Raw genomic sequence first — 14,716 nt, forward strand, 5'->3', positions numbered from 1 at the left:
TATCAGTTTATCAAGACAATTTTAAGAGTGTTACAGTAAATCAGAAGTTCTACATATGTCCATGTCAATCACCAGTCACATTAAGATACTACAAGGACCCATTTGTTATATATTTCAATTGCTGAACAGAGGTCTTGCTGTGCTTACTACTATCCCTCTAAGACAGTGGTCTCCAAACTTTTCGAAATGCGGGCCACATTAGGTAATTCAGCACTTTCAATGTGCCGGATAAAATGAGAAATTAATAACTCTAGTAAACGTTCTGGAAACATCCTTTGTTGGCTGGGAGGGCTAACCGATAGCCGTACCACGCCGGCCATCGTAGAATGGACTAAAGTTCCGGTAGCCTTATCAACATTCCTCGCTACCAATTCTCGGAACAGTTAGATCAAAACTGGGCAGAAGTTGCCTTTAATACAAAAATGGTAATAAGTACGACACCGGCGGTGATGATAATCTGCTACAATTACACTGCACCACTGCAAGAAGTCTTGTGCACAAGACAGCTAGTAACGAACTGCTCGCGCTACCTACATTGCCACCAAGTGACACTGGCGATCGAGGCCGAACAAGTACGAAGAAATACCGTGCAGTATACGGTCCAGAATTAGTAAAATTTTGAATAATATTAATATTAACATAATATGGAATATCAATATATTTTAAACACAATCTTAATTAATGAATTTGAAATCTATGAACAAGTATTTTTTTTACCAGTACTCATTGGAAAATTAGTTCAATTGGCACATTTCTGCACAGTTCTTTCGCGGGCCGTATTTTGGAGATCCTTGCTCTAAGAGAAACTCATACAATGTATAGAATGGATGATCTAGTAAAAATACTTTCAGCTTATGTTTAAAGTCTTTACATCCATCTTATTTTCTTAGTTCAAAGGCAGAATGAGTGGTCCTGTACAGCCACTCAATCATACATTTTCATGGTGTAGTGCTTATTTAGTTAAGTACAGAGACAACTTTTACCTCTTTCATATAGATGGAATACTTACCATGTGGTACAGCAGATTTGTTTCTTGCAGGTCTTCAAATTGTGTTCAGTTTGGATGAAGTGTCATTCATTCAGAACCTCGTGTTCTATATTGAATCAGCATACTGTATACCTGTAAGTACAACAGAGAAGGGTGTTATTGTTTACTTAATGATGCTGTAACATACATGTCCTATGGCATGGCAAAGCGTTGAGTTGATTCAGAATGGTGGCAGTAAGGTCAGGTGTTTTGAAAAGTGAAACAAGAAGTAGTTACATATGACAGTTTCGTGGCAGTGACTGTGAAGAGAAGTATCCTCTGGGGTGCGACTCTCTGTAGTTTGGTATAAGTTAACAAATATTTTGGAGGAATGTTCTGCCTCCATCTTCCGGGTTGGAAAGTAAGTCAAACAAGTTGCAGCTAGCAAACAGACAGCGAGCCATGTGTGGAGAACCTATTTGCTACATTCTCCTTGGTTATTTACTTTTCATCCCTGAAGATGGAGGCAGCGTATTCTTCTGAAATGTTAGTAAACGTCTTGCGGAGTACATAGTGTCACAGTACCCTCCTAAACGGATACAGTTCATATCATATGACAATGTAAACACAAAAGTTTGTAACTTTTTAAAATTATTAGTACAATTTAAATGTATAATTGCTTTGCTCAAAGGAATTGTAAGGCTGCTTTTCTTTCATATTTCACAAAATCTGATGACATGGTTTATCACAATATAATTTTGGCAATATATGGAGGTAAGTTAGCTTCACAATTCAGCTAATTTTTCTGCCTGTGGCAAAGAGCCTGTGATGCACATATATGACTGGTTGGGCCTCAGAACTGGTCTGGATGTGGTGGTAAAGAGAAAAGTCTCTGCCCTGTTAAGGTTTGTACTGTGGTCACTCATTCTATAACCAGCCTGTTCATTGGCTAGGCTGTTGTAACTCACCACAACAGTAATTCTTGATTGCTGAGAATTTCTTAGTTCACTGACTCAGCAAGTCTGTATGAAATGTACAGATACTTTCAGATGTTTTCATAAAGGTGACAGAGCATTTACAGTTTGTTGCAACTATAGTATATAGCTCTCATCAGAAAGATTAAAAAGAGTTCTCGTAAGTGACACACTTGAATATCACAGCCAATTGATGGCTAAATGATTTTATGGTCTACATTAGTCCAAGATATCCCAGAAAAATGGCCTGAGGGTTAAGACAGAAGGCAAGAGGGGGTTCCCAAACTTTGTGATACTGCACGTCTGTAAAAAATACAAAAATCTGCATAAGCTCCACCTGCATTGCTGCTAGCCAATGAAAGATGCTGCTCTGCACACTGCTGCAGTTCCCCGTCAGGCTGTGTGGTGACAGTGGGAACCCAAATAGCTTTACAGACTCTCTGTGCCTACACTAGGAGTTGGGATAGCTCCATCGGTATAGTGACAGCCTATGAGCTGGATGGCCAGTGTTCAATTCCTAGCAAGGGAAAGATTTTTCTCTTCTCTACAACATCCTTACTGGCTATGAAGCCCACCCAGCCTCCTGTCCAGTGGGTAGTGGGGGGTTCTTTCCCCAGGGTAAAGAGGCTGGGGTCTGAAATTGACTACTGGCCTCCATCTAGTGCGGGAGTCAAGAATGGTGGTGCTTGATTAATTAAGCAAAGGGACAACTTTATCTTTACCTGCACCTATAGCAAGTCATAAATGTTCCTGTACAGTCACAAAAATCTTGTGATATATTTCATCAGTTGCAGGTTCCTTATGTTAAATCTTGCTGATCTGCATAAACTGTTGGCTACAAATACATATAATAATGCATAAGAGCTTGGCAACTCACACATCACAGCTCTCTGTTGGGTTCTAACCCATGGTTTGGATTAAAGATAACAACCTTGTTATTATTGGTACAGGACTATGGCATCTGGGAGCGTGGAGACAAGACAAATCATGGATTGCCAGAGCTAAATGCAAGCTCTATTGGAATGGCAAAAGCTGCCATGGAAGCAATGAACGAACTCGATTTGTTTGGAGCACGTGGTGGACCATCATCAATAATACATGTTCTGGCAGATGAGGCACAGAAATGCCAGGCAGTTTTGCAGGTACAAGCACCATGAGGTCTCCATCTCATTGTCCATGATTATTTAGCCGGGAAATTTGCTTACAGACTTACGGTTAAGCCATTTAAGACAATTTTTACTGACTGCTCTACAGAATTCAGGATAAATGAATAATTTTTTGAACACTTTGTATTTCAGTCAATGCTACCAAGGGAATCAAGTTCTAAGGAGTTAGACAGCGGTTTATTGTCTGTCATCAGTTTTCCTGCATTTGCAGTTGACGATCCTCAGTTGATCCAGCTCACAAGAGCAGCCATTGTATCAAAACTTCAAGGACGCTATGGTTGCAAAAGGTTTCTTCGTGATGGGCATAAGACACCAAAGGAGGTAATGCTTCATTGTTGTTTGTATGTAACCATGCCATAGCTCGAGCAGTTAGTGGCCTGGTATCCCATGTAAGGTAATGTGGGAGATGTGATAGACAAAGTGGCAGTGGAGTGTGTTTTCTCTGAGTACTTCAGTTTCCCCAACCAATTCTCCTTCCATCAGCTTCTCCACATTCATTAATCTTCCTACCATCCAGTACTATTTAGTCTCAATACTGATGCGATCAGAAAATAACCACCTTAAAAGACTAGCAGTTAGTAAATTATATGATTGGTTGTTACTGTCTAATTTGCTGAAGATTTGTGGCAGTGACTGAGCGATTACAACAGGATTATGTTGGACATTAACATCTGTCACCAGAATACTGTCATTCTGTTTCTTAAAGAATTGCCTGTGTGTTTTCTTCCTGAATATAGGATCCAAATCGCCTGTACTATGAGCCATGGGAACTGAGAATGTTTGAGAACATTGAGTGCGAATGGCCGTTGTTCCTCTGCTACCTCATACTGGACTATTGTTTCCAAGGGAACAAGAATGCTGTCACTGAATACACTGAAGCGCTGGAGGAGGCAAGTTTCTATCAGCAAAGGCTTCAGACTTCTTTCTTTTAAAGTTGTTTGTTCAGATTACTTCACTCTGGACAAACCACTTAACCTTTTCATCACTAAATCAGTAACTTCTTTGTTGATCTTATTTTTATGAAACTAATGTCTGACATAAGGTGCCATTAAACAAAATACTATACTATATTTGACTTACAGGACCATTAAAGTGATAAATCTTAAACAGTGGGTGCACAGTATATTAAACATGGTTTTAGAGCAAGGGCTGTCTAGTACCCACACATACAGGGTAATTCATGAAGTTTTACCCCAGCTTATGGTACATATTCCTGGGGTTATTTCCTGCAAAATTTCCTTATAAACTTGTGGTCGATTTTCAGTAGTTACGGAGTAACAGTAGATTTTCAAAATGCATCATTGTGAATGCAACGCTATGCTTCCCCATCTGGGCGACCATGCGTTCCAGTCAGCTGTATCAGCAGATAAGCTGACCGGCTGGAATGTTGCGCGTAGATAGGCAGAGCGATCCAGTAGTAAACAGGACGTTGTGTTGGTGACTTTGTGAAGTTAAGATACCGTACACATTTTCCACTGAGGAATATGCCGATATGGTGTTTGTTTTGGGTGTATGTGATGGAAATGTGAGAGCCGTTGCTGCCACATATCACCGGCGTTATCCTAATCGCAGGATTCCAAATCCTAAATCCATTAGCAGTACATTCAACACATTAAGACAAACTGGTTCTCTCCCCAGCGTTCGTATACAATACGAACAAAATCCTCAATATGAATTGTGCGAAGAAGAAAACATTCTCAATCCTGTAGAGCACAGCCCGCGTGCCAGTACAAGACGTCTAGCTCGGCAGTTCGGTGTTTCTCAGTCCATGGTGTGGAAGACTCTTCATGAGAACGGGCTGCATCCTTATCATTTACAGCAAGTACAACACCTACAACCAGGAGACTGTGCTCTTCATCTGTAGTTCTGCAACTGGTTAAATGGAAATCGGCAGTTGTACCGCTTGATAACGTTCTGTGATGAGGCACAGTTTACACGGGATGGGGTCAACAACAGTCACAACTTACATGTTTGGGCAGACAGTAATCCCCGTGCCATGATAGAATCAAATTTTCAACACCAATTCAGTGCCAGTGTCTGGTGTGGTGTTCTGTATGATCAGCTAATCGGGCCATTCATTTTTCCTGGCCGCTTAACTGGTGAGATTTACCTCCACTTCTTAGAAGAAGAATTACCACAGTAACTTGAAGATGTTCCTCTGGCAACAAGACGCTGGATGTACTTTCAGCATGATGGGGCGCCTCCTCACTTCTCCTGCACAGTAGCAGCTCACTTGGATCAGCATTTCCCACAGCGGTGGATTGGTCGCGGAGGCAGTAACGCCTGGCCTCCCCGGTCGCCAGATCTAACACCGTTATATTATTGCATTTGGGGCTGGATGAAGGACATTGTGTGCCAGGTAAAGGTACAAACATGTGAAGCGTTGCTTGAACATATTCTGGACGCGGCGATGACAATAAGGAACAAACATGTGGAACTGCAAAATGCTACAGGCGCGTTCATACGCATGTGATGCGTTGTGTTGATGTGCAGGGAGACATTTTTTAAAATCTTATGTAAATACAGTCGTCTTCTAAAGCACTACAGTTTAAAGGAAACAGATTGATAGAAGGGTGTGATATGCAACCATTGGTATGTTTACAGAATGGGAGGCTGAAAATAATGTAATTTTGTAACATAAAATCGATGAAAAATGTTGCACAATGCAAAAGTAAGAAATTGAAAAAAAAAATGGTTTTAGAATGCTTCTTTCCTAAAACATTAACAATTTAAAAAGTGTTTGTATTGTATTTCTAATTTGTTTTGACTGAAATTCAAAGAAAAAAAAAGTTTTCAAATTACTGTATCTCTTTAATTATGAGTTGGATACCATTAGTATATTAAAATTTTTTGTTCCAAATTACCTCAGGAATGCCCTCCCTAAGTGGGGGTAAAACTTCGTGAATCGCCCTGTATAATCTATTCTGGGTTCATTAGAATACACAAGAGAAAATACATGGTCACTGTGCAAGGGTTAACACCCAGTCATTTTAATGTAACTGTCTGTCTGAGGTCTGTGGTGACTTCTCCAATGCTTAATTATTTTCAAGGTTCTTTTCACACTCATTATCTGAGTATGGGTGTCCCTCATTTTATGAACACTAATTTTACAAATTTTTAATACAACAGATAACTTACGTTCATAAGAAGTTCTTTTACAAAAACAGAGAATTACATACACAAGACGTGCCAGATATTTCTCTCTGTAGTATTTGTGCATTGTATTTATCATAGCTGTTGTGCAACTATTCAGTTCTTTCACCTCCGCAGTTTGGAAGAGAGTCCAGCTTCTGTTCTGAATTATCTGATCACCCAGGAATATTTTATCACTTAATGTCCCTATTTTCTTTTTTAAGAATTGATTATTTTGGATTTGAGATTCCTATAGATTCCATGAAGGGTTCTGTCTTCTGTGATGTAATGCTGTGTAGTCTGGTAGTTTACCGATATTTCAGAAGAGCATACTGCTTCTCTCTTCAGGACCAAAAAGTAAGCCACGTAAGAAACCAGCTTGAAACAATCAGAGCAAATTTAAGTGTGGAACTGGCCTCTTAGTCTTTGCACTTCAAGAAAAGGTAGGGAATGAAGTAGCGCAGTGCTCTCGACTCGAAACTTTTTGAATCTGCAGACTACATGACATCAGAATATTGCATTGGAACATCATATTCTGTTGGATATACCGTATTTACGCATGTATAGGCTGCGTGCATGTATAGGCCGCAGCACAATTTTCAGACAGAAATTATAGAAAAAATAATTTTCTTGGAATATTATTTCAGGAGTAGAACACCCTGTATTACTAATTATGAATATAATTTTTTTTAAATGAAGTGTGATTTCGAATATAAGCCGCACCCCAGTTTTCCTCTTGAATTTTTGGCAAAAAATGTGCGGCCTATACATGCGTAAATACGGTATAACTATAGCTATGTTTGTTCACACAACACAACATATATCAGTTATAAATTTTGATTGGCTACATGTTTCATCTATCATGACATCACATCCCAGAAGATAGTGCTCTTTAAATATATTATTATTAATAATTTTCTAGTGGTAACTTTTTCAGAATAATTCAGCAATTTCTTGCAATTCAAACTATAGCTTGTCTGTCATCACACAAAGGCAGCTTTAGATTATATTTTGAAAAAAAGTATTTATTGTCTAGATCATGATACGAACTGAAGATGGGATGAAACTTGTGCCAGAATTGTATGCTGTTCCGAAAGATAAGGTCGCAGGAGAGTACCGTGAACCAGGTAGCCAAGAACGTGTTATCTTAGGACGATGTCCGTTTTTGTGGGCTCAGTCTCTTTACATACTTGGTAAACTTCTCCAAGAGGTAAGCAAAATTTATTGTATACTAAACATAAGATCACTAGCATGCTGAGTAACCAGTACCTAGGGCCGCGCCATAGCTCAAGTGGTTAGTTGCTGGCTTTCCACTGTGGCAGCCCGGGTTCGATCCTGGGTCTGGTCAAGTGGGATTTGTGGTGGACAAAGTGGCGCTGGGGCAGGTTTTATCCAAGTACTTCGGTTTCCCATGCCAGTCTTCATTCCACCAAATTCTCCATCATCATAATCACCTGGGGCAGGCTACAGTAGGCCAATCACTGGCCGCCATTCTGAGTGGACCCAGTTGGACTCCACCCCCAACTAAGCAAATTAACCAGTACACCTATATGTTCACATGATGTTCGCCATGGTCACTGCAAACATGCTATTATGTAAAACACAAAGATTGTTCCCAGTGTTTCTGGTCCCACCTATGGGTGATGTGGTATCCAAGTGGAACTGAACATGAAACTTAGGAGAATCATGACTGGAGGAAATTTAACACAGATTATTGACTTGGGATAATTTAAATTGAACAGTAAATGAGGGAAAAACTTAAATTTGGTTCCACTGTATACAGTTTACTAAATTATGTATTCTGCATATGACATCTAGAAACCAGTGAAGGAACTTTTTAGTAATGGATACAAGATGAATAGCGGTAACAGTTGTGACCACTTTTTGCCAAGCAGGTTTGTCTACCAATACTGCTCCGGACTTGTAACTGGAAGTTAGTTCAAATTTTAGCTGACACATTTGCTGGGGTAGTGCAGGCAGTATGACTGGCTATAGGCTGGACGGTTGAAGAGTCATAGTTCAAGTCCTGGTGGAGGCAAGATTATTCTCCCCCCTCCACTTCATCCAAGCCAGTTCTGAGGCTCACCCAGCCTCCTATCCAATGGATGTGAAGTGGCTGGGGCATGAGGCTGACCATTCTTCTCCATCTAGTGCTAAGATCAAGAATATGTGGATCTATACTTCCATCCTCCCATATGTCTTATTGCATAGTGCTTAATTATTTAAGCACAGAGACAATTTTATCTCTACAATTTACATTTTTGTTAGGGATTTCTGGCTCCTGGTGAGCTTGATCCATTGAATCGCCGGCTGTGCTCGGAGAAGAAGCCAGATGTGGTGGTACAGGTGGTCATCTTGGCAGAAGATAATGATATTCGTGAGAAGTTACGACAACACGACATTATAGTGCAGACTATTGATGAAGTTGCTCCAATCGAAGTTCAGCCTGCTAGAGTACTGAGTCATCTTTACACGTATCTTGGTAAATTAAACAGATTTTCTTTTTAACTCCTGATTTTAGGAATTATGAAAGACATTGGTTCCCAGACTGTGCTTTTCAGGATTCCGCAGAAGTTACGTGAATAGACTTCTCTAGTCACAAATGAAGTATTGATGCCAGCCGAGTCAGAACGATTTAAGCTGGACTTGAGGTTCTCACATTGGTGACTGTGAAGCATATTATCTCCAGGAATGTGACTCCATGAAGTCTTGTAGAAGTTCACCATACTACATGATGTCACATCCCAGAAGGTAGGTACCCTTCGTAGTCACTGCTGTGAGATCCTCAAATCCAACAGTATTATAATACTTACTGAAGAATTCTATAAAATTGAAACTGATTAGAGATGATATCTCTGGATTCCCTGGTACCATTTTCAGAGCACTTTGGAATTCACTGCCTTTTGCGGCTTAAACAAATTTGTTAAGTAACCACAGAAACATATAATTTTCTCTTAATTAAAGGTACTTTGTTGATGTCCGATGTTGGTCTGCAATCGTAGTTACAGCTGCATAACACTGAATGACACAGCGTTTTTCTTTTTCCCAGGTCGGAACAAGAAACTTGGACTGTCTGGTCGCAGATCTCGCGATGTTGGGATCCTCAGCACAAGTAAACTGTACTCTTTACATGATCGGGTGTTTGCTTTCACACCTCAGGTGAGTTCTGTCTGTCTTATTTTTGCGCATACGTACACACGTGGACATACATAGATCCACTATGACAGACAGACAGGCAGATGTGTATGTATGCAGTACTGGACCTCTTATCCTGAAAGTTTGGGGCCTGAGATTGTCAATAAAATGTTACTGTTGAATGTTTCAGCACTCCTGCTTTATATTTTGGAGAATCCTTGTTTGATTCTTGTCTCAGATGCTTTATGTTTTGAGGTATAGTTCCCTAACCCATTTACATTCATATAAGTGCATATATGCAGTGTTTTGAAAGTGGGTTTTTGCACCAAGAGCACATAAATGCCACAGGGTGTGTTTATTCACGTATTGTTTCTTCAAGTTTCAGTTGTTTTCATTGCCATGGCCTTATGTGATTCTTACACATGTTGTATTGATGTGTTGGAGAAATTTATAACCAGTACCATTAGAAGCTCTAGTTAAAAAGAGTTCTGCTTCATTTTGATAAATGTCTGCTGGTGGTACAGTCATTACCTAACAAAATGATCCAGGATGTGGGCAGGTTAAAATAGGTCATATCTGCTTCCTTTCATGCCCTTCTTATTGCAACATTCATAATCATTCTTCCATGTGATGCTATATGACCCATACAATTGAATAAGCATTGTTAAATAATCTAAGAAGCAAGCTAAGCTTTTTGGGGCTTTCTGTCTTAATTTTCTTAATTGTAAGTGCTCTGTGGTCTAGTGGTCAGAGTTCCTGCCTACAGATCCAGAGGTCCTGGGTTCGATTCCCGGCGCTGCCTGATTTTTTGAGAAGTAGTGGGTCTGGAACGGGGTCCACTCAGCCTCGTGAGGATAATTGAAGAGCTATTTCAAGGAAATAGCGACTCAAGTCTAGAAAATCCCGAGATTAATGGTCGTGGGTATCCGTTGTGCTGACCATGCAACACCCTCTATCTACAAAAGTTGACACTAACGTCACCGACAGGCAGCAGTTGCTCGGTCGGTATAGTTTGCCTGTGGACTACAGGCCATGGAGTAGGTGATTTCATTTTGCTCAGTTGTCTTGAAGATTAATATTTTGGATAATTACAATTTTCACTTCATGTTTAAGCACAGAACTCCACAGTTAGTTAACGTGTCTTGTTGATTTAAATGTTGGTTATATATTTTATGAAACCTCTTGCATGCAGTGCTGTAAAAAGTTTAAATGGTGGGGAAGAGATGAAAATGTAACTTTATTTTCCTTTTATTTCATAATTTATGCTCACCAAATGTGATTAAAAAATCAAGGAAGAAGAGATGAACAGGGATGTAACATGCATGAGAGAGACAAGAAATGGGTACAACATTTTAGTTGGAAAACCTGAAGGAAATAGACCACTTGGAAGACTGAAGCATAGATGTAAGGATAATATTAAAATGGATGATCTGGCTCAAGATAGGCTGTTGTGTACACAGTAATGAACCACTGAGTTCTATAGAAGTCAGAGAAGTTCTTGACCAGCTTAGCAACTGATAGCTTCTTAAGAAGGTCTCTGCTGTGTGCAGATAATTGGTTTTGGTTTTAATGTCTACTGAAATGTTGCTTTAGTTGACAGACTTGACTCGTTTCTACATCGCCTCTGATTACGAGTTGATGATTGACATTTTCAAGAGCGAATTGAATTTCCTGAAGTCTTCTTGGCAGAACATGTTAGGCCGACCTCTTGTCGTCATGGCAATGAAGAGCATTCATCTAGGTACATGGTGTGATGGTGTGTGCTTGGTTTTATTTTTGGGTCTTGCATGTTCCCTGCCTGTCTGATTGTCATGCTGCATGTGAACATATTACAGCACAGGATCATGGAATTGTGTTTGCTTTTAATAATATCTTGATAAAGTAAATGGAGAACTCTTCTCAGAAATTTGTAATTCATATTTCAAAACATATTTTGCTGCGGGAAGAAAGGGAGCCATTACGAAAAGTGGGGAGACGAACTAGTGCCCCTCCACTGGAGGTCTGAAGGACAAGGACTCCCTTTCAGAGTAGCAGACAGACAGTCATGAAACTTTTTTTGTGAGAGATGTGCCCTTCAATATTTAGCGTAGAAGATTTAGGCTGTAGGATCCACTGAAGCATTAGTAACTGTGTAGTCAGACTGCAAGGTATCATCACAGTAGTAATCTCATATGCTGCTGCCTCATTTTTCTTTATAAAAAATCTTAATCCCATAATATGTGTCTCTCTGTGCAGTTCGTGTCATAGCAAAGGATAGTAGATGATTAGTTCTTCCCAGAAGTTCTTGTTTTTTTTTCTAATAAAGCCCTAATCTCATATGTGTTTTGGGAAATCCTGCAAGAGAGAGATAGACCTAGGACTAGCATACTGGACACACCATTTCCTGGAAACACATGGTAGGGGTACTATCAGTCACAGTCAGGAAATGTCTTCATGTTAAGAGAAATATCATCACAAGGAAAATGAAGACATATTCTGTATTCTCTTACTGAGCAAGATTGATCAAGAAATATTGCTTCTGGCTTGTATTTAAGAGGTGACTGGTTTGAATCTCACTGATTATGCTGCATAAGGGTTTTCTATGATTTTCCTCACTCCCTCTACACAAGTACTGGGATAGTACCTTCAGTTAGGTTGTGACTGCTTCCTTCAACATCAGTTCCAATTCATTATTCACTGTCGTTGATTCATTCAGTGCTATATGTAGTCTGTGTATCTGATAGTATTGCGTAAACCTCACAAGTAAAATGCAACAGTATTAATTTAACAATTTACACTTAATTCACCAATGTTCGTCAGATGTTTAAAATGTCATTGAAATTATTAAAATATGTGTACATTTGGTGTTTATGCTACATGTTTCAGTCACATAGGGCCATCTTCAGTCAACATATCTTTTAAAGGAGTCTGCACTGTGCACTTGGTCAAATGGTACTCATTAAGACACGTCGTTGTTGTTGTTATTAATTTTTTTAATTCTGGTGTTGTGGAATGATTTTATAGGATGATTTTCTTCCTATTTTACATATTGCAGCTGTCTTCATATCCCATTGGGCATGCCGCAATCTGTAAGATAGGAAGAAAATCATGCTATAAAGTCATTCTACAGCATCATAATTCAAGGAAATTAATATTGACAATGGTAACGTGCCTTAATGAATACCATTTGGCCAAATGCACAGTGCAGTACACTCATTTAAAAGATCTGTTGCCTGAAGATGGCCTTGTGCAGCTGAAACATGTAGCATAAACACCAAATGTACACATATTTTAATAATTTCAATGACATTTTTAAACATTTGATGAACATTTAGTGAATTAAATGTGAATTAATGTTGATACATTAATATTGTTGCATTATAGACCGGAAACAAGACTATAAGTTATACCTCAATGCAACAGGATCCTGATTATGATATCTTGTTACACACTTATACACCTTGTGGTTCATATTGTGATCTTGTGGGTTGTGACACCATTCAGTCTGGTAAGTGGGTATCAGCATTTTGGAGGAGCATGCTGCTTCCATATTCGGTGTAGACAATATAGGCAATAGGTTCCTTTGTAACCTTTGAACCCGCCTGCCAAACTACACAGTCACATAACCCAGAAGACCACAATATTTATCTTTGTCGCTGTAAAAACCTCAGATCTTACAACTCATTGTTTATTAAAGAAGCAAATTTAGCCAGCTTTATATTGTTTTGATCAGAAGAATTTTTAAATGAACATATTCTTGTCACCTGATAGGTGAACATTTACTACATGCCAGGGCCAATCCTCTCAAGAGATGGACTGTTGCCATTGTGTATATAAATGTAATTTTCTCCTACATATACCACTTGAATGCAGGTAATCTTTAAGTGTAACTTTGTCAGAACCTGAAAGTTTCAAAACATACAGAAGTTGTCATTTGTTTTTTTCACTTTTTCTCGCCCGTTTCCATTTTGAGCATGTAAAGTTCAGAATATAGTTGGCATGAAAAATGGCTGGTCCAGCAACAGGTAAAATCCCAGTATGGAGGCATAGTGCTTGAATGTGTCAACTTCATATCAGAAATCACGATATAAACATTTAATCTAAAACGAAATTTCTGTCAGTTTTGGGTTTTTTTCTTCCGCAGACAGGAAGAGTTGGCTGAGAAGTTTTTCAAATCTTTCTAGATCTAAAATTTGATAGTACTGTTTCTACCCTTAGATTTTGGTTAATTAATGAATGCTGATGGTATTTACATTTCAGTTTTGTTAGTTTTGGAATTTGGTAAAAAATTCCCAACCTTGAGAAGGGCTGTTCTGTTGAAACTAATGCATGGTGGCTTGTTTCCTTCTCTTGCTTCTTGTGTCTCTCGCCATCAACATCAGAATGTCGATTTGGATCAGTATTACACAATAAATGACATGGACCTCCTAGTCAACAATTTCAGCAGCGATCTTGCTTTCCTAACGATGAACTGGCATCACATGCTTGGAAGACCAACTTTTACGATGATTGCACACACTGGCATGATAGGTAATGTTGGTTTAACAGATCACAAGAATGCATATATTTTAGTAGCTGGGTCGTAGTAGCATGTGTTGTCTGCCATCCCGTATCTTATGAAGTGTTCAGAATGATCTTGCTTACAATGTAGAAGCTCTTTATCATTATGCACTAGTCTTGTATTGTGATAAAACATGTCTATCCACCTCACAAATACGAGGGGGTACCCAAAAGAAACCGAACTTATTTTTTTTTAAACTTATTTATACAAATTTTAAGCACAAACCTTCAATACCCTTCAAAGTACTCTCCACTTACACTAATACACTTGTCTAGTCTTTTATTCCATTTTTCAAAACATTGTCTAAATTCATCTTTTGAGATGCTTGACAGCGCCTCCGTCGTTTTTTTCCTTCACCTCAGCAACATCAGCAAAACGCTGAAAAAAATTTTTGATCATTTCGGGACCCTTCTTTCAAAGCACAGCATGCTTCCATGCGACCTTGTTTTTGTTCAGCAGTCAGCAGTCGTGGCACGAATTTCGCAGCCACCCTTTTCATTCCCAAATCTTCTGTCAAAATTCGCTGAACTGAGCTCCAAGTCACTCCNGGTACCCTATCGTGCGTCCCATAGTCCATGGCTTATATATCTTGGTGCAAATACCTGCTGAGATCATAATATTGTCGCGTGTTTTGCGTTACTGATCCCACTTCTGACACCAGTTGTCGCGTATCGGGGGTATATCGCGACAAATAAATTCTCGATGTATTCGGTGTAGCGAATTTTATTTCACACTCGCTCTCACACTCACCCAAATTACAATCTGACGATTACTGCTATCTGCAGTATCACAATTAGTACAC

General features: G+C 39.2%; 1 protein-coding gene across 5 annotated transcripts in view; it reads left to right on the forward strand.

The window, feature by feature from the left end:
* LOC111861388 (probable phosphorylase b kinase regulatory subunit alpha) overlaps positions 1-14,716 on the forward strand; it is a 39,366-nt gene that overhangs the window by 5,317 nt on the left and 19,333 nt on the right. For 3 of the 5 annotated variants that reach the window (XM_023845911.2, XM_023845914.2, XM_033750300.1), the window contains exons 4-11: positions 1,040-1,122; positions 2,892-3,083; positions 3,240-3,428; positions 3,845-3,997; positions 7,276-7,449; positions 8,508-8,721; positions 9,289-9,398; positions 10,968-11,130. In XM_023845911.2, coding sequence (XP_023701679.1) covers positions 1,040-1,122; positions 2,892-3,083; positions 3,240-3,428; positions 3,845-3,997; positions 7,276-7,449; positions 8,508-8,721; positions 9,289-9,398; positions 10,968-11,130 — 1,278 coding nt within the window. Of the gene's footprint in view, positions 1-1,039; positions 1,123-2,891; positions 3,084-3,239; positions 3,429-3,844; positions 3,998-7,275; positions 7,450-8,507; positions 8,722-9,288; positions 9,399-10,967; positions 11,131-13,735; positions 13,884-14,716 lie in introns of all 5 variants that reach the window. The other 2 variants (XM_023845912.2, XM_023845913.2) reach the window with 2 other exon arrangements.

Source organism: Cryptotermes secundus, unplaced genomic scaffold (assembly GCF_002891405.2).
Source record: "Cryptotermes secundus unplaced genomic scaffold, Csec_1.0 scaffold289, whole genome shotgun sequence".
NCBI lineage: Eukaryota > Metazoa > Arthropoda > Insecta > Blattodea > Kalotermitidae > Cryptotermes > Cryptotermes secundus.